This window comes from Paroedura picta, chromosome 8, assembly GCF_049243985.1.
Source record: "Paroedura picta isolate Pp20150507F chromosome 8, Ppicta_v3.0, whole genome shotgun sequence".
In the NCBI taxonomy this organism is placed as follows: domain Eukaryota; kingdom Metazoa; phylum Chordata; class Lepidosauria; order Squamata; family Gekkonidae; genus Paroedura; species Paroedura picta.
In genome coordinates this window covers 34,445,810-34,472,965 of record NC_135376.1, presented here as the reverse complement: position 1 = coordinate 34,472,965, position 27,156 = coordinate 34,445,810, and the positions used below count along the sequence as shown (strand labels likewise).

At 43.9% G+C, this 27,156-nt stretch overlaps 1 protein-coding gene across 7 annotated transcripts in view; it reads right to left on the bottom strand.

Moving 5' to 3' along the window:
- The window catches only part of PER2 (period circadian regulator 2), a 46,973-nt gene extending 30,276 nt beyond the window's left edge, over positions 1-16,697 (bottom strand). The window contains exons 1-4 of one of the 7 annotated variants that reach the window (XM_077348966.1): positions 16,420-16,637; positions 7,959-8,039; positions 642-756; positions 54-393 (exon numbers count right to left, since the gene is read on the bottom strand). In XM_077348966.1, coding sequence (XP_077205081.1) covers positions 54-289 — 236 coding nt within the window. In that variant the 5' untranslated portion in view covers positions 290-393; positions 642-756; positions 7,959-8,039; positions 16,420-16,637. Of the gene's footprint in view, positions 1-53; positions 757-7,958; positions 8,040-16,419; positions 16,638-16,682 lie in introns of those variants that run through there. The other 6 variants (XM_077348968.1, XM_077348963.1, XM_077348965.1 and 3 more) reach the window with 6 other exon arrangements.
- Positions 16,698-27,156: the final 10,459 nt, after the last annotated feature.

Genomic DNA, 27,156 nt, shown 5'->3' with positions numbered 1-27,156 from the left:
TGGGCACTGGTCAAGGATCACAGCTACAGTTTAGTTTTAGAAATATGTAATACCTTTTACAGCTGTCTAAAGATTCCACAATCATAGCTGTTTCTTTGCCATTTTCATCAACTTCGTTATTACGTGACTTGTGTCCAACGGTTTTGTTTTCACTTGTATCATTTCCATTTGATCCACCACTCATCTCAATATCTTCCTGAAAAGTATCCAGATCTTGTTCATTCTTCATCTGAATATCCATGTTTTCTGCAGGCATTTCATCATTTGCCATTTCCAAATAGCTACTCATTTTGGCCAACAGCTTAAAAGCCGAGGACTGCCACACAATGTTTTGCTTTCATAGATTTCAATCTGCAGTCCAGACTTCGGGTTCTCAGTGATATAACAGAGTTCCTGTATTTAGCATAATTGGGAGTACAGCTTCAGTATTTTTCAAGCCATATTTTCACATTATTTCAAGCCCCCAAAACTGCAAATTATAATTCACAAACATAGAACGAGGAGGCGTATTTTGAACAAAACAGTTATCTTTTTTAATGTAGGCTCTTGTCCTTTGAGAAGAAAAGCTTCTTTAGAAAGCAGTCGCAACACTTTGAACTAAACATGATTTTAAAGGCAACAATCATGTTGAAACAAAGTACCATGAGTTAGTTTGACAGCCTTCAGCAGGTTGGTTGCCAGGAGCAAGACCACTATTTCATTACTTTAATGCAATTTGAAGTCACAAGTGAGAGATGCTGCTAGAGACATGAAGGCCTGGAAAAAAATAGAAAAATTAGAAAAAAAACATGGTTCCTGTCAAAGAAACTTCATTGTTTTCAGGTAAAAATCCTGGAAAATTTGGAACACACTAAAAAAAAAAAGTCCTATGACATTGCCCCACTATACACGGACAGCGTACTGCAGATTTTCAGTGAAATCTTGACTTCAGATTCTGTGCTTGCCTTATTTATTTTATTCATTCGATTTATATACCGCCCTTCACTATGACATCTTGGGGCAGTATACACAGAACCAGTAAAATACAACATACATCAAACTATTTTTAAGAGTAAGAACAGATCATAACAATCAAACACCAAGCATAATTTGGGAGCACTGAACAATTTGGCAATTGCAACAATGAAGAGAGAAGATCATTCTTTTCCCTTCAGTGTATTTATTCTGCTACTATAATTTTTAAAAAGTAGTTTTCTAAATCAAGGTGAAATGCCACTTGTGACTGCGCAGTAGTGTCCAGCAAGTGACTTCTATGTATTTTCCATCCATTCTTTGTGTTAGCTTGTTGAATGAAAGAGACCAGAAAGGAGTGCAGGCAGAAAGGAGTGCAGGGGCCAGGACCTTCTTGGTCCTGACCCCTACCTGGTGGAATGAGCTCCTGGAGGAGTTACAGGCCCTGCGGGAGCTTTCAGCATTCTGCAGGGCCTGTAAAACTGAGCTCTTCCATCAGGTCAATGGTTGAGGCCGGTGTGGCGAGGAAGTTTTGATGCCCCCCCCCATCCCAGTGTTAAGAGCGTAAGCAACTGCTATGTGAGCTACGCTCCCTCCTCCCACTCCTGAACTAGATTTTGGGGGTGGGGGGTTAAGTGGGTTGTAGACTACCATGGTTTTTAAAAAGCTTTTAGGAGTCTGTATTGTATATGGATGGATGTCTGGAATTGTTTTAATGGGGCTTTTAATATGGACAATTGTAACCCGCCATGAGCCAATTATGGGAGTAGCGGGCCATAAGTCTAAACAATGAATAAAATAATAAATAAGAAAGGGGAACTCTGATGCAGAAACTGACAGGAATTTTTTGAAATTGACATACAGCTGTGCAGTTCCATTTTCCATACCATGGTGGCATGGAAATATTTGCTGTTTTATCAGCCACTGTGAAAAATGTATTTATTTATTTTTGGATTTCTATCCCACCACTTCTCAAAAGGACTCATGGTGGGTTACAAGGTAAAATAATAAAACTAGGACCACCTGAACCAGAGGGAGCATAAAGGTGTTATCATGGCCCTTGTACTAACCCTGCATGTGCCAGGCTAGGGCAGCACAGGTGTTAAATAATGTGGAGGAGATTACCACCCCCTGTGGGACCCCAAGAGGGAGTCAGTAGGGGCACAATACTTCCTCCCCCCCCTGCTACCCTCTGTGTCTGGTTCTGGAGAGAGGAGTGCAGCCACTGAAGAGCTGCCCCCCCAAAATCCTGGCTCAAGCTAGAGCAGCAACTGGATGGTCAATGGTTGACCATGTCAAACGCAGCTGACAGGTTGAGAATCACAAGGATGGCCAAACCGCCCTGATCTAGCTGTCACTGGAGATCATCCACCAAGGTGACCACCACTGTCTCCATCCCGTGGCCAGGACAGAAGCCCAACTTGCATAGGTCAAGCACCAAAGCTTCCTCCAAGTATGTCATGAGCTGGTTTGCCGCAGCCCTTTCAACTGGTGGTAGCTGGCCAGGTCCTATGGGTCAAGCAATGGTTTTTCCAGTGGAGGGCAAACTGGGAATTCCCCAGTAGACAGGGAGTAGTTGATGATATCTCCCAGAGGGCCTCCTATCCACTAGTCCCTCATTTTGAGCAACCAGGACGGACAAGGATCAAGTGGGCAGGTGGTTGCCCTCAATGACCCTGGCAACTCATTCACTTCAGTTTCGGAGAGCCACCTGAACCATCAAACATATTCTCCCCAGTCAGCCAAGGGGCCTCCAATTCCCTTTCTGTATTAAGAGTGGCAGGAAGATTCTGGTGAAGTGACAAGACCTTATCTACAAAAAAGCTCACTAATTCCTCACAGCCAAATACCAATTGACTCTTTTGGTGCCCCTACTTGAGGGCAGTCAAAGATTGAACTACCCTAAATAATTGGGTTGGGCGAGAGCTCATGGATGTGATAGAGGAGGCATAACACTCTCATTTAATCATCCTAACCACCATCACATACGCCCTCATAAGTGTATGATAGGATGTACCTGCCACTTCGTTGAGAGTATTCCTCCACACTCACTTTAGCCATCTCACTTCCCTCTTCCTCTCCCTTAGCTCCCTAGTATACCAGGGAGCTGGTTGGAGGTGAGGGTGGAGAGGGCGCCTGAGAACGATCTTGTCAATTGCAGTGGTCAAGCAGGACTGCCAGTTCCACTAACGCCTCAAGCGAGTCTCCAGGAGGCATCGGGTCTCACAGGGCATTCGGGAATCCAATCAGATTCATGTCTCCGTGGGTGGGCTAAAATATGCCCACCACCCACACAGAGAGGGGGTCGAATCGTGCAAACTCACAACACGAGGGAACATGTTGAGTGTACAGAATGCATGGTCAAACTGACATTACAAGCCATGATCATTGGCAACATGTATGTGTGTGCACACATGCCTGTGTAAAGTTGACTGGAAATCCACCATGCTTTACATAGGGCTGCATAGTAACACTGATTTCCTGCCCTTCCTTGTGAATTTACATGGTTTTCTCTATTATTTCCTAATTTAATCCTGCACACTGATTGTGATCTTGGCAGTTTTCAAAAGCCTCTCATGTATGGATTGCATTCTGTCCTCCAAATGGATCAACCTAGCTTGGCCGTTTGCAGAAGACCTCTGGGCCACAGCCACCATTTTAATGCTAGTCTTCTGGAGACTGCCAAAATGGTTTCTGCCCAAAATCTTTGTTGAAAAAAGCATTACAGGGAAAATGTTCTCAAAGTTTTAGGCCTCTGGTCCCAGTGTATCTCATGTCAATTTCATTCTATAGCGACAACTCCTTTATTTTGGTTGCATGCAGCACTTTTTTTTTTGCACTGGAGACACTGCTGTTTGCCTTTTCCCTGTCAAGTCAATACCAGACCCCGCTTGAACATCTCCTTTAAAAATTTCCATCCATCATTTCTTTTTTAATTCAGTGATCTGAGATTAATGATAGTCTCATATCACTGGACTTGTACTGCTTGTAAAAAAAATAAAACACTTTAAACAAGGGGGAAATGGAGCTTGTACACCAGATGTAGAGTGAGCAGAACAACCTTGATGTGGGCAGGGGAGTGACCTTTGAGGGGTGGCAAAAGAATGTGTGTAGGGGAAGCTGTATGCTTTTGAATTATCTTCAGCTTGGAAGTCCACTGAGGAAGCATTCACAAGTGAAACAGGATTTACTGAATCCTCATTTGGATTTTGGAATTTCCAGTGGAATTCCTACAGCTTGTTAACATCTTTGAAATATTTCTATGTATCGGTTGTGCTTTCCAAGCATCTGATAAAAGCTTTTCTTCATCTTGTACCAATGTTTGTTGTGTTGTCTTTACACAGTAGATTTTGTTCTTTTGCGTAACTGTCACACACTGTGTATCTCAATTTGTATTTTTTGGCAATCCCCACCCTTCAGGCAGCATCCCAACTGATTACGAGGCAAGGACATCAGCTTTGCATGCTACATCTTATGAGGAAGCACTGAGTCCCTACATCCTAAGTAGCCAGAATTTAATTTTCTTCACATATTTCTCGGCTTTTGGTGCACAAAGACTGTTTCATATTCAAGCCATCTTGTATAAAAGTGTGGCTATGTCTTGTATATCAGCACACCACACAGGAAATGCCAAACACAAATCAAACAGAAGGAGAAGAAAAATCAAACTTTCATTAATTCATAACTGACAACTCATACATCTGGACAGACTTGCTTAAGGTAAACAGTTTGTGAATTCAGCCAAACTGGCAGCTGTTTTCTAATTCTGAATTGAAGAAAAAAATTATTTTGTTCACAAAGAATATGTTCTTAGGACTCTTTTGGTCCCAAAGTTAGCTAGAAATGTCTTCTGTAATTTATGTCTTGTTAACAGGACATTATCATATTAAGACAGAGTAAAGCTGCACCAAATTCTTCTTTAGATTTAAATTTGGGTGTAATGAGAAGGATTGTCAGGGCACAATGTTAAAATGTTCTTGAAAGATCCCCAAAATTGTTTTTTTTTTAATTCATTAATTAATTTACTTTTGATGCTGTTTGCAGCCTTAACCAGCTATCACTTTGCAACACTTTGTTGAAGAAAACAAGAAACCAGTCTTCTGAGATCATCACGCTGCCAGGTCTGGTTACTACAGGAGCTACTTATGGTCAATATATGAAGGCATAGCCCATAAGTTTTAATTGTCCTGAATTACATTGCTATGTAGCCCCACCTATCTGGCTATGCAACATCCTCACTGATTCTTAAATGAAGGCAAAAATGGCATAGGAGCAAAACAAAATCAGGACTGTAAGCAGACTAAAAATGGTGCCACAGAAGGAAGCAAGAGAGGCTGGAGTCAGGGACTGAAATGGAGCCATTTCAGTGTGGGTTCTTTCCCCCCCTTTTTGCTCATGCTTCTGCAAGCCTGAAAATAAGAGGTGCATTTTTAGGGGGAAACAGCACCAACCCTATTAAAGTTTTTCCATAATCTTTAAACTATTGAAGAAGTTTCTGAACTGAACGGGAAAGGTTTAGGGTTCCCCTCCTCTATACTTGCAATTTTACAAGCCCCTCCCAGTTAGCATCTAAAGGTAGTCAGGTTCGGAATTTCCCAGATGTATTTAAACATTGTCACTTCTTACAAGCATAATCCTTAGCCATAAGAACCTGAGCACTTACAGAACTATGAAAGAAATACTAGGGGCCTCAACAACTCTGACTGCAAATATATCTGAAGCACAAATGCCAAAGGTGCAGAACCTGCCAACCCTTTAACACAGTGGTCCCCAACCTGCGGGCCGTGGCCCGGTGCCGGGCCGCAAAGGCCATGGCGCCGGGCCGCGACTCCCTCTCCCCGCCCCCCCCCGCAGTAAAAAACTTCCCAGGCCGCAAGCTTGCGGCCCGGGAAGCTTCTTACTGCGGGGAGGGCGGGGAGAGGGAATCAGGGCCGGGCGGGTGCGGCCCGATCCACGGGTGCGGCCCGCGGGCGCGGCCGGGAGCGGCTCGCTTGCGCGGCCCGATTTGCGGGCGCGGCCGGGCGCGGCTCGCGGGCGCGGCCCGATTCGCGGGCGCGGCCGGGCGCGGCCCGATCCGCGGGTGCGGCCCGCGGGCGCGGCCGGGCGCGGCTCGTGGGCGTGGCCCGCGCGGTCCCTGCGGGCGCGGCCCAATGCCCTGCCGGTCCCCAGCCTAATAAAGGTTGGGGACCACTGCTTTAACAGACTATTATTATTATTATTATTATTATTATTATTATTATTATTATTATTAATTATCAATTTGTTTCCTGCCACTCCCAGCAATCCTTAAATAGACAGGCACGTTCTAAATCCTTTTTTTCCTACCAAGATTTTAGATTCTCAAATCAAGTTTAGGGGAGTATGTTTAGGTCAGAATTCTTATGAAATTCAGAATCTCTTATACTTCAAAGTAGTATGTAACACAATTCATTATATAGAAAGGAAAAGCAGAATCCCAGGGCTGGAAAAGTATTTACGGAAGGGTTTTGTTTTTTTGTTTACTACACAGGGAAAAAGCTAATCCCTCCCTGCTCACAATAGAGAAAATTAAATCTTCAGTTTCTACAACTATTAATTCAGCAGATTGCATGTATGTAAGGTTAAGACTGCAATTCATAAGCATAATAAATATTAAGAATCCAGACTGGGGAAAACATAAGCACTGCTATTTAGTATTGCCCTGTCCAAAGCTAGTTTTTCTCAGCAAATTTTCCAATAATGCAGACATAAATGTTTAAGACAACTAGTCATACTTTGGCTGGGTACAGCCATAACACCAAACCACTGGGTTGCACACAGTAGGCTGTGCTGAAAACATTGCTCATCTTCTTTCTTTTGTCAGCAAAACTACACTTGTTTAAGAGGAAGGTGATTATGTGAGGGACTGGACTAGATGTAGCTTGAGGTCCCTTGCAGTTCTATGGTTCGAAGTACAACTGTTCAAAGGGAGGCAATGCTTAATGGCGAGAAAGCCACAGTCTGGACTATAAATTACTTGTGTGCCTTGGTAATAGAAGAGCTAAGGAACATTTTTAGTGTCTACCTGTTAAAAACTGAAGAATGAGAGATAATTTTATGCTGTCCTTCCAAGTCTTTTCAGCATTCCCCGAAGTAAACTGGTGTTCTGTTGACTGACACCATACTAAGCTTTTTATTCAATACATCATAAAAGCCATAAAACATGCAACACAGAACAATGAAATGCTAACTTGTAGCATGACACCTACATACTTTAAATCAGGTGGCTCTACTTTCAGTTTAATGCATAAAGCAAGCCCTTAATCTGGCATTTTCCCCTGTGCAGCTCTTAGATGTGGGGCACGTGAAATCCAAGCTAGTATTTCTCTTCCCTATACCCAGGGGCCTATGTTGTCAAAGGTTCATACAGGACCATCCAGGTGTGTCTTCTCTGATAGTACTCATCCCCCCTCCCTAATCGGATTCTCAGATTTTAACTGTCAGCAATTAACCAAATCAGAGAGCTGGCCTTGGAAAGATAACAGAGCCACTCTCAGCCAGGCATTAATTGTAAACTTAACTCTTAAATAAAAATAAGGGTGTCTTCAAGATGCTTTGCCTGACAGTTTTGCTTGAACTACAGCTCTTAATTTATTAAATTTATAGCCTCCCTTCCTCCTCCACTGTTCTGTACAACAGCTATGTCTCATCACATTGTTGGTCTATTCAATTGTTGCTGACAAGCAATGAACTTTAGACAGATGCATTTTTAATGAAATATTCACAGACAAGTACAATACAGGCCACAGCCAGCTACTTTAAAAGGGCTGTCAAATACAGACACTGCCTGTTAAGCCTGCTTGAAAATCAAGGGGGTTTAGAAAACAGTCCTACAATATATATGGCAACTATATGGTACACATGGTGCTCAATTTCTATTTGTACTTTTAAGTGAAAAAGTACAAAAACCACAAAGTTATTTTGTAAAAAACATTGCTCTGATAGTGTGAAGACCATAGATATCACATGCTATACCATCAGAAACATACCGAATTGGTCCACGAAGTTTGAACATCACTGTTAAATGAGTTCCTTTTGGGTTTGTGGCTCCAATAAGACCAGCTCAACACCTGCAATATTTAAGAAGTTATATCTTGTTTTAAAGCCAGTCACTGAGTTCATCACTGAAGAAGTGTGCTCTGCAGCTATATGTGAAAAGTTTCTTCAATACAAAGGCTGCAGCTTGCAGCTGACAAATAACACATTTGCTATAAAGTTATTTTGACCAATGATACACAAATCCCTATTATTAGTCAAGTTCTGAATAGGTCTATAGGACTTAAAATTAAACTGAAATCATGAAACATTGTCACAATTTAGTGATTGCTATGCTCAATAATTCTTCTATAAACAGATCTTTCTGGTGAAGAAAACCTGTCACAACTGTTCACTGTGTATTTACTTTAAAATCTGGGGGAGGGGGACTTCCTTGTGAATTAGTAATTAGCGAACAGAATGTATTACTGTACATCAGGTCTGCACACAAAAGACTCACTATTTATACCCTGGGGAAAAATCTAAATACCCCTTGCTTGTTTACCTTTCCCACTTACAGGGACAATTCCTGCATCCATATGGGTTGTTCTCTGTGGATTCAGAGCTAGCTTTTCCTGCTAGCCTAACGGTCATGTAATGAGATGAGATGGTGGGAGAGTGAGAGCCTTCTGTGGTGTTATTCATGAACTGGTTAATGGAGTAGAACAAAAATGGGAAGGGGGAACCAGAAACAGGGCCAAAAATAGCACAAAAGGAGGGGAGGAATTTGAACAACAAAGATGGCAATACCTGGGCTGACACTGCATGCTATGAAGCACAGAAAGGAAGAAAAACGCTTAATGGAGAATGAGGCAGTGAAAATTTATCAAAGTAAAAACTGAAATATTTAGTTTAATGGTAAGAACTCTTGAGTTAGAAAGAATGTACAAACGAACAATGAACATCCATAAAATATGTCATTTAGATGAATATTAGTGATCTATCAAATAATATAAGAAAAACATTTACGTAGTTCATACTTTCATTCATACTCCTTCTGTACTATGTTCCCAGTACTTAACCAAACAACTTTTTGTTATTTATTCAACCTGATGCAAGTCATACAGGGTTTTTTCCCCTCCTGAGAAACATGGGGTATTTGGGATTCAAACCATGGACACCTCAAGTACCTTATTCACAATGCATGAAAGGCAAACATCATGTCATGCATTGATATCACATGGCACAAGCAGTTCCATTGCACAAGATTCTCAGAAGGGCAAAAGTAACCAAGTATGCATTTCAAATTTAATAAGGTAAAGGTACCCCCTGTGCAAGCACCGAGTCATGTCTGACCCTTGGGGTGATGCCCTCTAGCGTTTTCATGGCAGACTCAATACGGGGTGGTTTGCCAGTGCCTTCCCCAGTCATGACCGTTTATCCCCCAGCAAGCTGGGTACTCATTTTATCGACCTCGGAAAGATGGAAAGCTGAGTCAACCTTGAGCCGGCTGCTGGGATTGAACTCCCAGCCTCATGGGCAAAGCTTTCAGGCTGCATGACTGCTTCCTTACCACTCTGCGCCACAAGAGGCTCTTCAAATTTAATACAGCATGCCTTATTTTCCCTTTTGTGATTTGTGCAATTTGTGACTCAAAAGGGGAAATATGCAACACACACAGCTCAATATAGGAAATCTTTGTAAACGTTGCACAACATAAGAAATCACACAAGTTTCAATAGTGTAACCTTTGGCTACATAAACAGAATAGTCCCTACACATCATCTCTGAACATGAGGTTCCTACATGTTCAGAGGTTTGTTTACTTCTATCTATAATACAGTATCAAGACCGTCACATGGATCACTGTGGCCAGGTGCTCGGAGGACAGGTTGGCTGCTACTAGCTGAGCCTGGCAAAGATGGAAAAATGCCTGGCTGGCTACCCTATTGACCTGTCTCCAGAGTTAATGAGGTATCAATGGTCACCCCCAAATTACTGGCCTGAAGCACGATCATAAGTTGCATCCCTGCCAAGGTGGGTAAATGCGCTTCCTGATTTAAGCCCCCTACTCTCCAGCCAGAGGGCTTCTTTCTTGGAGGGGTTGAATTTCAGACAACTCTGCTCAAGCCATTCATTCACGGCTTCCAAACATCTTACGAATAGTTCTGGGGGAGAGTCTGGGCGGCTGTCCATGAGGAAATAAAGCTGGGTGTCATCCATATATTGATGACAGCCCAGCCCAAAACTCCACACTAGGTGGGCCAGAGGGTGCACACAGCTACATTTTTTTCTTTTGCTTATTAGAGATGTCTATCCTAAAAAAATTAGTTATACCTGAGTTGCTTCAGAAATTATTTGACCAGATGGGAAATAAGATAGAAGCTTTTGAAAAAATAATGGATAAAAAACTTGTACAGATGAAAGAGGATACGACAGAAGTTGAAAAAGTTGAAAAACTCTATAAAATAAATATCTGGAGAGGTAAAGCAAATCAATGGCAAAGTGGAAATTTCTGAGAGTAAGACAGAAGTGACAGATTTATAGAATACTAGATATGCCAGAATAAGAAATGTCCCAGGAGATGCTCTGGTGCATTTTGTTAGGAAGAAGACAAGAGATCAAGTCATGCAATGACATTTTTTAATTAATATATATTTTTTATTTTTATATAGAAAAGTACAAGGAAAAATATCTTTGATTACAGTATTACAATATCATCCCTCCCTCTACCCCCCAAAGTCCCCATTTGCTTGAAGTTTCCTATTGCTGAAGACTAGGTGTCTGTTGCCTGTAACTATAAAAACAAAGCCACAACAAAAAATCCCACTCTAACATCACATTTCCAGCACTTACAGTCAACGGGTGTTATAAAAATTACCCTTAGACTTGACCCAAGGCATATCCTTAAGCTAGAAAATCAGCTGGTTCCTGCACTTGTTCACAACATATTTTAAGTACTTAACGTTAAGCATTTCTTATAAAACAATATAACTTTAACCCAGTATTTATTTTAAAAAATTAAAAAAGGAAAAAAAACCCTTTATCATGACATTTACAGCTATTTTAGCCTAGTATTTTTTTTTAAGGGGGAAAAAAGAAGCCCACTTTATTATAACATTTGCAGCTCTTAAATTCATCAATTCGAATTGTTTTAAAATCTTTGCAGTTACCTTTATTAAGGCCATCCATATAAAAGTATACAGAAACAGAATATAGAAAAAATGTCAGCCCTCCTCCCTTGCCTCCTCCCAGTCTTCTGAAGGAGGTCTCAATTCAAGGCTTAGGAAATGAAGTTGTGCTCTTTTCCACAGAATATCTGCCAATGATTCTTGAAACAGTTGCACCTCCTGATCTCCAATCTGGGGTGTGTTAGGACCATTTTTTGCCTGGGAAGCTCTTTCAGAATAATTACTTTCAGGACAAACAAATGTGTCTTTTGGCTGGTTCTTTTGTGCTTCTGCTTTGAGATATATCTTTTCAGTAAAGGTAACCTCATCTGGGGGAACTTGATCAGTGATGATTATAAGTTCTTGTTGCAGGTCTTGCTTTCCGAAGGACTCCATCTCCAATGCTTCAAAATTCTCTTCCACTGAAGATTTCCAGTCTTGTAGTTCTTCACTCTTGCTATTTTTTTGTTCCAGTTGGTTAATATTATCATTATCATTTGGTTTATCATTCCTGTTCTTGCCATTTCAGATCTCCTTAAAAATATCTTTCAACAAATTTTCTGTGAAGGCATTCAGATCTTCTCTTTGTTTTGCTAATAGATGGACCATCTGAGTCAAAATAGCCATATTAAAAATCAAACTTAAAAGCCAACACCAGCCAGGCTTGTGCAATATTTCAAACAGCCAGGAGAGGTCCTCACACAGAAGTTCTGATTGCTTAGAAAGTCACACAGTGGGAGAGATATCGTGAGAGCCATTATCAAGGGAAATCTCCGTATAATGTAAAGAGTCCAAATTAGCTCATTTATCTTTAAAAATTGTCCATATGTTTCACCTTTCCCTCAGAGTTTGAAAAAATACAAGAAAGACAAGCAGGAAAGTCTTTGTGAGAAGGATGAGCTCACTGCCGCAGCTTGGTAGACGAGACAGGGGAAGGTATACAAAAACAATTTAGTGTCATTAAAACATTACTCAGTGTCGATAGCAGACTTTTGAAGTTAGAGAACTCTGAAGTCTCTTCAAAGCAGTTCAGAAAATGATAGAGGAATGAGAAAGAAAAGGCGATCCTTGTTAGAGAAGGCTCTGATGGCAGACTGCTTCTTGGCCTTGGTCACGTATAGCTATTAGCGATCTGGAGAATCTTTCTCCGCAGATCAGTGATGGGCCTTTTTAGAGTTCTGGAGCTTTCCAAAGCTTTTATAAGGAGAATTTAGCAAGGTTTGCACACCTTGCTTGCTTCTGCCAGACGTAGATACGTTCGGCCCCCTATACGGACGAGGAGCTCCCCCTTAGGAGAACAAGCAGCCATCTTTCCCATCTCCATGCAATGACATTTTAATACATGATTGAAAATGGATAATACAGATATAATTTGTTTGAAAGAAATTCCTATTAGAATTTTACATAAATGAATACACCTTCCTAGCTGAAAAACTAAAATAGAAAGACCCCATTTCAATGGGACAAATTGGAAAAGTTCATTTCTTACTTCTAAACAGCAGATATTCATATTGAAGTCTGTTCAAAGGGCAAGAGAATTCTTAGAAAGATTTAAAACAGGCTTTGATAACAAAGATGTTATCAAAAATGAAAACATAAGAGCAAACAAAATTGATGAATAAATTGGTTTTTAAGGTTGAAAATAATGTAAAATATTTGGGTATCACTTTGACAGATATGAATAATATATTATTTCAAGATAATTATGCTAAGACATGGAATGAAGTTAAAGATAAGATAGGATAATGTACAACTATCTCTGGTGGGGAGAATATCTGTGTTTAAGATGAATGTTTAATCTAGAGCAGTGTTCCTCAACCCCCAGGCCATGGCCTGTATCGGGCCGCGGTGGGGAGGAGGGAGGCAAGGGCGCCGGTGCACCACCGGATGCACCTCCCTCCCCCACCTGCGGTGCAGCGCTTGCTGCTCTGGGAGTAATCAGCTGCTTTGGCGGCTGAATCGCTCAAGCCTAGGGGAGGGGGAGGCCCGGGGACTGGGAGAGAGCAACGCTCGCTGTGCAGTGAATGCCGCACAGTGAGCGTCACTCTCTCTCCCCCCCCCAGTCCTCGGGCCTCCCTCCCCCCCGGTCTCCTGCCTGAAAAATGTTCTAGAGTATTATTTTTGTTTCAGACAATATGTGTTTTGACAAGTGGTATAACACTGAAACTATGGAAGAAGGATATATCTAAATTTGAATTGCAGGTGGAAAACATACATTAAACATAAGATATTACAAGATGCAAAGGAAGGAGGGAGCCTGGATTTATCTGACTTTAAATTACACTTTGCTACCTGGATAAAAGAGTGGGTGTTCCTGAGAAATAGGTTATTGGCATTAGAACAACATGATATTTTGGTGGCATTGCTATTTGTGGTACGATGAAGTTAAGGTTAATGTGGACTTTAAAAACCGCTATGTTAGGCATGCCATTTTGAGAATATGGAATACATAAAAAAAACCTAGGTTGTATCTAAAAACACCTTTGTGGGTCTCGATGCAAGAAGCAGATTTTAGATGAGGAATAATAATTAAGCATAAGTGGTTACCATATAGTGACATATTAGAATTCTCTCAAGGGAAATGTAAAATGAAATAAAGGGATCTGATAACTGAAGGATACACTTGCCCATGTTTTTTAATGCACAATTATCAGAAAGACTTAAAGCAGATAAAAGATCTCATGGGTTTGAACAATCTGAATTTGAAACAGAATTATGTACAATTGAGGCATGTGATTGCTAAAATGTAAAAATTCTCATTGAAATTTGAAACAGAAGAACAAGTGAAAGAATGTATGATAAAATGGGTTACAAAGTCTGAGTATAATATACAAGTGGGAAAATATGCGGTTGAAGGATCTCAAATTTATACCAAGCTCTAGTCTTAAAGAGAATTTCTATAAAATGATGACCACTGGTAAATATCACCAGAAAAATAAGCTAGAATACATAAAAGTATTTTGAAAATATGCTGAAATTGTGGACACCATGGTGGTCATGTAAGAATTTTTAAAATAAAAATACATTCATTAATCCATAAGATACTAAAGACTAATGCATTGCTTTTGGGACTATTAGATAGCTAGAAAAAAGGAAAGAAACTTTGTTTTTATATATGACAATCGTAGCAAGATTTATATGTTCAAAAATTGATAGGTTCAGTATTACCCACAATAGAAAAATGGTTGGTGAAAATAATGGAACTTGCAGAGATGGCTAAACTAAACAATATCTACATTTACTGCTGACTGGAAACCCGTTATAGATTTTTTTGCACAAAATGAAAAAAAATGAACTGATGATTTGTGGATTTGATGATAAAGGAAGAAAATAATATTTTAAAAGAGCTAATTTTACATGTATATTTGTTATAATTTAGAAGTCTTTATTTTTAAAAACTTCCCCCTTATTTTTTTCCTCTGTACATTTGTTCCCACCCATGTTTATGCCCCCTCCCAAAGCAGCAAGATTCTGCCTATTAACACCCAAAAGAATTCCAGTCCACAAGTTATATAAATGACCACATCAGAGGTACATTAGCAATATCACCCTGGTGAAGGGTGTGCACGCACACACACAACCTGATACACAGCTTCTCAAGAATGACTAAATAATTCCACCTACTAATTTCACCTGTATCTCTTCACTATCCAAAAATTTATCAATCAGGGCTCCAATCCTATTTACCTCTCTTTAGGACTAAATTAACTGAACGTAATGTCATTTAATTCCAGCTTGTGACTTTTTAAAGGCTGCCCTGCCATCAAGAAGGCAGCATACCTGGTCTCTTCTCCACATTTTATCCTCAGAACCACAACATGAAGTGGGTCAGGCTGAGTGTGGCTTTGAGCCCCGACTGGCAGTTAACCACTATAAAATCAGAGTCCAGTAGCACCTTTAAGACTGACAAAGATTTATTCAGGGCAGTCTTAAAGGTGCTACTGGACTCTTGATTTTATTGTGCTACTTCATACCAACACCGCTACCCGTTTGAATCTGAAGTTAACCACTATATCAGCCTGGACAGCATTAGGCTGCAGAAACACCAAGCCATAGAAAACTCTTTCCCAACACAAGGCCTGCTTGCCTTGTAATCAAGTTTTCCCCAGTGATCTATATAACCTATGACATATATTAGAAATAAGACACAAAATCTTTATGGAAACAATATACCTGCGTTTCTACAGTTTGATGGTATTTCAAACCAAATCATCTTATATACCTGATGATTAAAAGCTAATATCCGGCATTTGGAACCAACATTGAAGTGTTAAATGCAGCAAGATGTCTAATTGAGCCTCCTTGGGCAGGTTCCGTTCTAAATACAGCCTGCATACTATTTACAAAAGGAACGCCATGCATTCCTGAAGGCACAATAAGATACAGCCGTGTTTGTTTGTTTAACATAAGAAATCACAAATCATCGAGGCTAACTCAACATTTCCCTTTACAACTGGGACGTGCCCTTGTGTAACCATCATTCTGTATGCTTGTTATCTAACACGCAACTAATCTCGGTTATATCATCCCACCATTCCGCGCCATTCTGCTTCTAACGGGGGGGGGGGGAGAGAGAAGGAGGGCCAAATCAGTGAGACACCCTACTAACTAAACGGGGAAGTTGGCAGCAGCTCCCTAGCCGGGATCTCCGAAAGTGCAAGCGCAGCACTCCGGGTAAACAAACGGTTATTCTATGCGGCCTCCTAAAGCCGGGCTCAAAGGATTAAAGGCAGCCACCTGGCCGACGCCGCACAGCGTCCCGAGGAGCGCCCGCCCGCCCCGCAGCCAAACGGGGACAGCCTCTGCCACGGGGCTCCTTCCTATGACTGCGGCCACGGCAGCCCGGCCGAGGGTCACACGGAAGCTCCTCGCAGGACCGCGCCGCCGGCCGCAATGCATTTGGGACCCATGCCCCAAAGGCCGGCGCCGGCTTGCTCCCTCAGGGCTCCCCAAGCACCTCGCTCCCTTCGCGCCCGAGGCAAAAGAGGAGTCCCGGGACCCCTCGCTCCCTTCGGAGCCTGCCACGCGTTAGGGAAGCGGAGCCGGCAGCAGAGAGGGGGACGAGCCCACCGGCGGCGCCTTCGCCCGGCCAGCCTCCCCGGCCCCTGACTCCAAAGACCATCTCTGGCGTCAGCAAAACTGCCCGGACGGGGAGATGCGCGCTCGACCTGCCCGGCCCCCCGCGCGCGGGCATCCCACCGCCCATCGGTCCCTCCGTCCACCCCAGGCCGCGGCTGCCTTGCCCACGCAGCCGGCCCCAACCATCCAGCGCCCCTAAGGGACCCTCCGCCGTCCCCCCGCTCACCCGGGCAGGCACCCTGCTGCATCCGATACCGGCGTTGGCGGCGGCCACAGAAAGTGCCCAGAGCGACTGTCCCGGCCCTCGGATGCCGCATGTCACACAAAGGTCCCGCTGACCCACCACGGATGCGGGGGAGAAGGGGCGCGGAGGCGTCACGGGAGACCTTCGAGGCGGCGGTGGGGCCCTCCGCCCCCTCCCTTCTCCTCGCCCCTCCTCTCCCCCGCCCCTTCCAATCCTCACCCCTCGGCTCTCTCAGGACTTCATACCGTCGGAAACGTGATCGGAGCAGAAGAACCCCCTTTCCTCGGCGTCGATTGGGCGACAGAAAGCCTCATCTGCATGCGGCATACACGAGGCCAGGCTCCGGAGGGCTCCATTGGTGGCGCTGGACGTCACTCAAGTTGTATAAGCTTCACGTGTGACTCCATGGCTCCTTCCCCGCTCGGCCTGGGAGCGCTCCGGCGGCTGGGTGCTCCTTTGGGTTTTTTGGTCGGTGTGTCAGCTCGAGCCCTCCCTCGCTCGACCTTCCCGGTGAGGTCAGGGGTGTGAGGCGAGCAGCGCCCTTGCCGAAGTCGCCCGCGTCATTAAGCTGCGAGAGGGCCAGGGAAGGAAACATACGCGAGCCTTGGTGTCCCCACGGGGCACGGTCCTTTCTGAGAAGAGGGGCTGTCAGAGTGCCTTTGACGTCAGGAAGAGAAGAAACCGAATTAAGGTTGTCCTGGCTCTGAATCCTCGCTCTAGTAGCACCTGAAAGACTAAGGACATGTATTGAGCATAAAGTTTCCTGACTCAGCACTGCCTTTTTTGGGTGCAGAGAGTGTACATCGAATGGATGGAATAATTATTCTATTTCGGATGGATGGATGTGCACTCCTTGCATCAGAATCAACTTAAAAGGTTCGGCTGACCCACCCCAGATGCGGAGAAGTGACTGGATTTCTAATTGGCTTTGTTGGGAAGGACTACAAGGGAACATTTCTGGAATGCTTAAATCTTGAATTATCAATACAGCACTGCAGTTTAGAAAAGTAGTTAGGCTGCAGCCCTATCACCACTTTTGTGCTGCAAGTAAGCCCTGTCAGACTTGCTGGGATTTGTTTGCACATGGCTGGCCCTTTGGGGTATTCTGGAGGCTAGCCTTGACATGGTCCCATTGTCATCTTCAGGATACATCCTCGGTCACCTCATTAATAAGATATTCTCTAAGAGGGCCCATGAGTCCTTTTGTTGTGGTTGTTTGCGGCAACATTTCTTACACAAATATGGCAATCACAAGCAGAACTGAGTAATGACTGGGTGGGGAAGTGGAAGGAGAAGACTTCCTATTCTGCATTACTCATGCATATACATCTTACTGGAGGAACTGCGCTGATTGCAAACAGTGTTTCAAAATGTTTTATGGTATGTTTATTGTAAACCGCCACAAGCCAGCTGTGCTGGGAGCGGTGGTATAAAAATCCAATTATGAATGAACTAGCAAGAAAGCCCATTGCAAGCAGGAATGCAATGGGCGCTAGGACCCAAGGGACACTGGGTTGCACTGTGTGTGCGCCTCTCTCTCCCTCTTGCTGCCTCTCTCATGTGCCTCGCAGCAGGAGGCAGAGCGGGTAATGAGGGCTGGTGTCTCTGTGTCTCTCTCTGCCTCCCTCCCAGCAGGAGTGATAGAAGGGAATGAGGGCTCGTGTTCGCAGGGCTCTGTGCGTCTCTGTCATGGCTGAAAGGAACGTGGCTAACATCCAGGGAGGGAAGGAGGGAGCTGTAGGGGCAGGGCTAATCAGGGTGCAGCATTGGCCATATTCCAAATCGGGCAGCCGGACACGTCCCACCCTCCAGGCTGTTTCACAAATATATAGAGGAGGAACAATGACTGAATGAATGAATGAATGAAACCTGCACATAAGGTCCAACGAATGGCCAAAGTAATGCTGGTATTGGGAAGGGAGGTGAGATATGAGGATATCTGAATTTGCGCTGAGGCTTCTCATAGTTTACAATACAGATGGGGTTACATTTTGGTCATATAGACCAGTGGTCCCCAACCTTTTTGAGGCTGGGGACCGGCAGGGCAACTGCCCGCCTGCGCATGCTGTGCATCCGCGCAGCGCATCGCGCATGTGCGGCACTTTTGCGCATGTGCGATTTCGGTCATACATGGCGCATGTGTGCATGCGCGATGCATGGCCCTGATTCCCTCTCACCCCCTCCTGCAGTAAGAAGCTTCCCGGGCCGCAAGCTTGCGGCCTGGGAAGTTTTTTACTGCGGGGAGGGGGCGGGGAGAGGGAGCCGCGGCCCGGTGCCAAGGCCTTTGCGGCCCGCGGGTTGGGGACCACTGATATAGACCAACTGGAGAAAGCAACCTCTAGCAGGGGTTCTGAACAACAGCACAGCAGGCAATTTGACTCGGCACACAAGGCTGGTTCTCCCTAAGGACTATATTGAGGCACCACAGCTAAAGCTCTACTTTGTATTTTCAGTCATGCTCATGATTGAAGCTATTAAAAAGGGAAATGGAATGCTGCCTTATTGATTAGTGGTTGTGTTTTTATGTAACTTTGTGCCCTGGTCTCATAACCTACTCCACCTGTCTGTTTTTTTTTTCCATGAAAGGTTGGGAAACAATGATTTAAAAAAATCAATAACTGATTATGTGTATATTCCATATTTTGAACCAGCATGAAACACTGCTGTTAAATTGAGATTGACTGACTCAATCACAAGTACATGGAACTTTATAATGAAGCATAAAAAGGATAGATCTTTGATTCCAAGAGCAGACACTCAATGCCTTGACAGTGAAGGAGAGACAATGTTAATAAACTGAAGGAAGAGACAAATTGGAAGGCAAGGAAAAATTTGGGCAAATGCACCAGCTGCACATGTGGAGGCCATGAATCAAGTGGGCTTTTCTTAAGTCCAGAGAAAATGCTACCAGGCAGAGAGGTGCTAATAAATGAGATCAGCTGAAACTTTTGAACTGGCTTTAAATACACATCCTGGTGCTGTCATTTCTGTCTTAGGCAGGCAAATAGATGCTACTCTCAAGAGACAGTGGATAAAGCAGGCTGAAGCTGAACCCAGAAAGGAAAGCGGTGATGCTGCAAGGTACAGAGGCAGTGTGGCATAATGGCTAGAATGTTAGATTAGGATCTAGGAGACCCAGGTTTGAATCCCCACTCTGTCATGGAAGTCTGTTGGATCAGTGGTCCCCATCCTTTTTATCACTGGGAACCCATCAATGCTTGACAATTTTACTGAGGCCCGGAGGGGGGTAGTCTTTTGCCAAGGGACGTTGCTGCCGCCTGAGCTCCTGCTCCGCTTGCTTTCCTGCTGGCGCCCCTGACTTCCTGCCACCCACTGAGGGGTGCTGCCAGCAGCAGCTGCGCAGTGCCATGCCGAGGGGGAGCCCCAGCCATGGTGGCCACCAGAGAGCACCAAAGGTGAGCCAGTGGCAGAGTGGCAGCCCCCGAGGCAGCAGCCAGGGAGGAGGACGAGGAGGAGCCACGGCCTGGTACCAACTAATCTACGGACCAGGCTGCATTATATGTATATATATATTATTATGACAAAGGCTGCATTATAGAGCTAAACAGATCAATATTGTGAAACAAATTGTTGGTTTTCTGCCCTTTGCTTCCATCACATACCTTTCTTGCCTCCAGCTATGGAAGACACTTCCATCATTCCTCATGAAAAAGGAAAAATAACCTGACCTCCTTACATAATTACTGGTCTTTTAAGAACAGGAAGAAGATTGTGACACAGTTTGAGCTAATTATACAGAAAATATTACTTGGATTACTTAATGCATGTCACAAAGGTATTATTGTTTTAAAATTATGTTTAGAATCATCAGGCTTTCATGGTTTGTAAAAGTTCTTTATTTAGCAGCATTTTAAATCTTGTATTGGAATGTTGTTGGGAGACAAACTGTTGGTTTAGAATTACCAGCTTTCATTTCCAGCTTGAAAAGTATCTTGCCTTCAATATCTTTCACAGTAATCATCAAGCACAACCAAGACTAGTATCTTAGGTTATAACTAGTTTCATTGTTGAACCTCCTCAGTTGTATAATAATTGCACACAGCCAATAAATTCGGGTAGAGCTCAAAGTCTCTTGGGTGACAGAACAAAGGTCATTCATTAGAACCACCAGAAGCACACCAGAAAAGTTATGCTTTAAAGAGCCTCCAAAATCTCTGCAAGGTTGAGGGTCTTCTTCATGTCATCAGAAATCCCACTCCATAAACATGATTGGCCATTGTGAAAACCTGAGCAAAAGCAGTTGTCACTAACCTGAATGAAGGAACTGTTGATAATCCCTAGTCTGATGATCAGAGCTGCCTTGTGGGTACATAACAGTGGATGCAGTCCACAGATATGAAGATCCTAGGTCATGGCTTTCTAAGTTAATACCAGTACCTTAAATTGAATATGGAAGCAAATTTGCAGCCAAGGTGGCTGTTTTAAAATTGGGGTAATGTGTTAAAAACCCTTAACCTTTGTCAACAATCTAAGTGCCATTTTCTGTACCATTTGTAGGTTCTGTGAGATCTTCAAGTGCAGCCCCATGTACAGTGTGTTACAGTAGTCTAGTTCTTACTATAGCATGGATGTCAGAGTCTAAAAAGAGGGCTATATGGAAGGATCAATCCAACATCAAATTGTTTATGTTAGTGTTAATGCCATCTAAGGTGGGTAACATGCTGTTTCCAGAATCCCAGTTATCCCAGGAAGTATCACCTACATCTCATCAGGGTTAACCTTCAGCATATTCTTCGTTAGCTACTTGACTACCTGAGTCTCTCCAGTCCAACGCTCTGACAGATGTTCTGGCTCTCTGTCATACCTGTTGGTACCTTGGCAGCAAGTCAGCAATTCATATGTGAATGAGGTGGACAAAGAATGGAAGCAATCTAACATCTTTAACCGCTCCTAGCGGAGCGGATAAAATATTTCGTTAAGGGCACCAAAGGTGGGCCCTGTCCATGATGAGAAAGGGTGCCCATAGGCCCCTTCCTCTGGAATGACAATCAGGGGGACCAATTGGCAGGCGCAAAGCGCCTGCCAATTGGGCCCTCCAATTGTCAGTCCGGCGGCAAGGGACCAATTGCGACCCGCGCGCAGCACGGCTCCCAATTTGTCCCTTGCTGCCAGACTGACTAATCGGGAAGCGCAAAGCACCTCCCGATCTTCCCCCCTTAGTCCTCGCCCGCAGCCGCCCGCCCGGCGCCATAACTTTCCTCACCTCCACCAGGCCAGGTTGCCGCCTCGACACGGCCCCAGGTAGCCGGCGATGAGACCGGGAGGCCTTGACGAACCACCCTGCGCCGCACCGCACCACGCCCGCATCGGCACTGATGACTCCCGCGACCCGGCTGCACCACCCCGCCCTACCCCATGCAGCCCAGCGCCGCGCAGCCCACCCTCACGGCCGTGCCGGCCCCGCCGACTCCTAAGCCCCACTAGTGCCCACTGCATTAAGACTGCAGCGGGCTTATTTACTAGTTATAAATAAAAGGAAATAAATATTGTTCATACATGATTAGAGATAACTATTTCTGAGTGTGATGTTTTTCTTAGGAAAAACAACCTAGAAGGAACAGACAGGCAGTGCTATGAAAACCATTTCTGAATGACCTTCCAGTGGAAAAGAACTATTAAGACCTCAGCATGTTTCCCTCTTGACCGGAAATTTACCATGATTATTCTGTGTTCCCAGCTGTGTGCTGCCACAGTATGTTGTTAGCTACCTTTTGTTGTTCAAATTGCTAATACCTGTTGTGGCTTCATTCAAGAAAATTTCAGTGACAGCCTCACTTGAAAAAGCTGATTATATTGTATACATGGTTCCTTCTAAGTCCTTGTGAAATAAAGACTGCGGGGCAAACAATTACCTGAATCTTTGTAATATCAACCAGAAAGCAAGGCAGGTTTACCCCTTCCAAGATGGCCCTTTGCTCTTATAAAATGCTGTGAGTTCTTGAGGAGTTGAGTTTATTTGCATTGCATGCTTCTTGTGGCCTTAACGACAAAACCTATTTGATGGTTATTCTGATGATATAAAGTATGCTGGTGTGAAATGGGGCGAATAATCCCATCCTCTTGCATTGGCGTGTTTTAGACAGCAGAGAAGGATGTGTCAGACTTGAGTGCGATACATAATAGCTAGAGGTGGAGGCATGCAGTGTCATCAACGGAGTAAGGCAGGCAGGTTGGGTTAGCAATGGCCCTATTTAGTGGGTAACTGTAGCGTGGTGGGACATGAAGAACCTGCAGGAGGGATGTGCTTTCTCTGTCCTTAGCCCCTACTTTCCTACTTACTCCCACATCTCCCACTGCTGTTGGATTCTCTCTTGTATCACCTCCCACCCCCTAACATACAAATGTTGTCTCAATCACTCCCATCTCTGCTTTTCCTTCCCCTTTCCCCTTGCTCTTTTCTTTTATTGGATTAAATGTTTATTATTATTATTATTATTATTATTATTATTATTATTATTATTATTATTATTATTATTATTATTATTATTATTAAAATTGATTACCCATCACTCCTGAGTCTGGCTTGTGGCGGGTTACAATCGTCCATGCTAAAAACCGCTCTTAACTGCAACATCATGTTTTCTAGCAGGTTGGGGATTTGAACCTGGATCTGAACTGGGCTTTTTATTCCTGGTGACCTTGAAATTAAAAAAAAAAATCTACACCTTATTCAATTTCCATTTTGATATTTATCACTTTATCTGCAATCTATGATTTCCCTGGAGTACCTTGTGCAGTTCTGGAGGCCTCACTTCAAGAAGGAAGTAGATAAAATTGAAAGGGTACATAGGAGAGTGACAAGGATGATCTGGGGCCAAGGGACCAAGCCCTATGAAGATAGGTTGAGGGACTTGGGAATGTTCAGCCTGGAGAAAAGGAGATTGAGAGGGGAATTGATAGCCCTCTAAGTATCTGAAAGGTTGTCACTTGGAGGAGGACAGGATGCTGTTCCCGTTGGCTGCAGAGGTAAGGACACGCAGTAATGGATTTAAACTACAAGTACAACCACTTAGGCTAGATATCAGGAAAAAGATTTTCACAGTCAGTAGTTCAGCAGTGGAATAGTCTGCCTAAGGAGGTGGTGAGCTCCCCCTCACTGGCAGTCTTCAAGCAAAGGTTGGATACACACTTTTCTTGGATGCTTTAGGATGCTTTGGGCTGATCCTGCGTTGAGCAGGGGGTTGGACTAGATGGCCTGTATGGCCCCTTCCAACTCTATGATTCTATGATTGATCTGCAAATTTCTCTTCTGCAACATCTGTGATTGATTGACTGCCTTTTGGATTGTCTTCCCCCCCTCGCTCATTCTCACCACCCTCACTCAGGAGAAGAAAAATAAACAAGCAGCCTCATGCCCCCTCCCCCCTCTCCACTTGCTTTGGCTGTAGAGGAGACAAACAGCAAGAAATAAACCACTCTACAGCTGGAGTTTTGTGGCCACTGCTCCCCTCCCCTCTTCCTTAGTTTCCCCTATCAAATGGGAAGGAGAGAGCAGCCATACAATTAAGTGTAGAATGCAATGTCTGTTTCAATTCAGGAAAAGCAAAGGCAGAAGACCTGGGTTCAGATCGATCTGAAGTCAGCAGGATTGACAATGGAAAAAGATGTGCGTGCAGAACCAGCCCTGGGTCTCCCAGATGTTATGTGCTGCCTACCAATGCCATACTATACTGGATCTCAGTATAAAGGACTTAAATGTGAAAAAATACCCAGTCACTGAGGGTAATCAAACTGAAATATTATAACAGTCTACCCTCAGATGGGCTGAGTCAAGCTGGTGAACCATTTTCCAGGCTCAAGGAAGATGGAAGAAAGCATTTTTTATAAAGCTGCATTAACTTACTTCTCTAATAATGGTGTGGTGAGTATAACTTGTAGTCTGTTAACTGAGCCCCAACAAATGTAGGAAGCATAAATTCCTTTCAGATCTCAGCCTTCCCAGCCACTATCATCTCTGCCTTGTCAGGATTCAGTTTCAACGTGTTCACCTGTCGTCATTTAACTACAGTGACTTCTTAGAACAGTTTATGTTACTTTCTCTAATTTCTAGGAAGAATTTTTCAAATTCCAAGTCAAGATCATTTTGCAAATCCTGGATACATTAGATTAGTTTATAAGTGTTGCATCTTTCCTTCATGTGTGTACACACACAATATACAAAGTCTTTGAGATACACTGGAAGTGAATGCACTTTGTCTTCATCCTGCAATTTCACTTTCCCTTCCTTCTAGGTTAATACCACAGTTCTTAGCAGAAGAGCATTCTGAACCCTTAAGAGGATAAAAATGTAAGGCTTCTCTTTCACACCTCATCTCATTAAACTAACATTTCCTTCTTGTTTTAGGTCAGATTGTGGAATGAGCCCATCCCTTGTGCTGGAAGATTTAAGTCCTTCTGGGCCAAAAGCAGGCAGAATGATTTACGCCTGTTTTACGGACTCTGTTGCGATAACTAGCAGGATGAGATAGGGCTGGTCTGTAAAACTGGTTTACTTCACACGAGTAGAACACATAGCCCATAGTAATGCCTTTTATCTTTGTGAACATTCTGAAAACAAATCAGAGGGAGATTTAGGTTTTTCTCACAAGCATCCTCCCCTATGAGTTATAGGGAATTCTGAATATGTCCTGGGGCCCATTATGCATGGGCCATAATGCTTGTGCTGGCGGTGGCAGTGCTTCAGGGAAAATCCCCGATAATGCTCACTGCTGCCACCAGTGTGGGGGCGTCCCGTCCCAGGGCTAAGCAAACGCGAGAACTTCCGCAGCTTCCTGGGTACGCCGGGGGCCGGCAGGGGCTGAGGCGGAACGGCGCTGTGCATAATTGCCAGCACCGGGTCTTTCAGCCTGCCCAGCCCTGTCCTGTGCTGTCCCTTCAGGGACACCGCACGCCCCTGCGGGCTCCGTGGAGCCACGGAGCTGGCAGGGTGGACCCCCTGACCCCACCAGTGTGTGTGGAGGGGACCTGCCCCCCCGGCCCCTCCCCATCTTCTCTCCCACTGCTTTGCTGACCTCGGCCGGCAGCAATACAGCCCTCCTGGCCCCTGCATAAGAAGTGAGCAGTGACTTGTGAAAGCCACAAATAATCTTTATGGTGCTACTGGACTCTTGCTCTTTTCTACTGCTGCAGACAGCAGTTTTGATCTAGTTGGTTAACTGTTTTGATCTAGTTTTAAACATAATTGGATCATGATAGGAGCAATCCTAAGCAGTTACTCAGAAGTAAAGCCTATTGTTCAATAAAAGTTATTCCTGAGTCATTGTTCATAGGATTGTGGCCTCAGTCTAATAGATGAAATAATTATTTAGGTGGGTTTTTTATTTTTTTGTGCTTTGCATTAATGATACGGTGAGGCAAAGCATCCTGATTTCTCTCAAGGATAAACACGATTATTAGGAAGTCTACTGTGGCTCACGGGAGAGTTGGCTTTTATACCCAGCTTTTCTTTTCGCAAAGGAGTCTCAAAGCATCATACAATCACTTTCCTTTCCTCTCCTCACAACAGACATCCGGTGGGGTCGGAAGCGTTGAGAGAGTTCTAAGAACTGTGAGTAGGCCTAGGTCACCCAGTTGGCTGCATGGGCACCATTGAGGAATCAGATGATAAGCTGCCACTCTTAACCACTACACCAAGCTGGCTCTCTTCGGGCCTTCCTGCAAATACCATTTTTTCCAAGGCCAGAATCAAGAATGTAGCAATTGATTAATTGTGAGAACCTCTGCTCAGCAGCATAACCAGATGGGAGGGGGGAAATTAAGAGTAGATGGTTAACATCTTCTGGAAAGTTTCATCAAAAGAGATCCCTGTGACAGACTACTACCAAAAGTTCATTATCTTGGGCTGGGAACCCGTATGACATGGTGTAATATATGCATGTGGTGGAGGAGGTTTTCTCCTTTGGAGAGCCTCTGAAAATGTTGTTTCTTAATAGAAAGCTATGCACTGGCATTCTGTGGAGTGCAAGGAGCACCACTGGAAGAGAAAACTGGCTCATGCACACAAAGGGCAGTTAGGGTTGCCAGCTATTGCTGAGGGTGAAGAAAAGCTTTTTGGCATCATGCCAACATGCAACATCACATCCAGCATGAAGCCTGAAGTGATATTATCACATCACGGTGATACTCTAAAGTCCACCCCAAATTCTGTCACCCAGACTTGACATCTGTGTAAGTTATGTTGTATGTTGATGCAATGCCAAATGGCCCTCATCCTCCCCCGTGGCCTGCTGAGTGCCAGTGGAGAATTGAGATCCAGGCCAGAAGGCGTCCTTCTATAGCAGGAGCACTGCTCGCCCCCACAGGTGAATCCTAACTAAACTGGCATTCCAGGCAATTCTCTCACGCCTTCCTTAGTCCCCGGAAGTATTGCATTTACTGTATTTTAGTGTATTGCTGTGTAACCCGCCGCAAGTCAGCTTGTTGAGAGTGGCGGGTAATAAATAAATAAATAAATAAATAAATAAATAAATAAATAAATAAATAGCATTTAGTGGGCTACAATGGGAGACAGAAATTTCCATTCTGCCATTTGAAAATCTAGTCTGAATCCTATGCAAATTCTGGTGCATGCATGTATGGAAAACAGTTTGGATGGTAGAAAGGACTAAATAGTGGAACTTGACTATGTAACTGTAATAAATAAATAAATACCGCCTCTTTTTACCTTGATGGGCTTAATTAAACTCTCAGGGCTTTCCT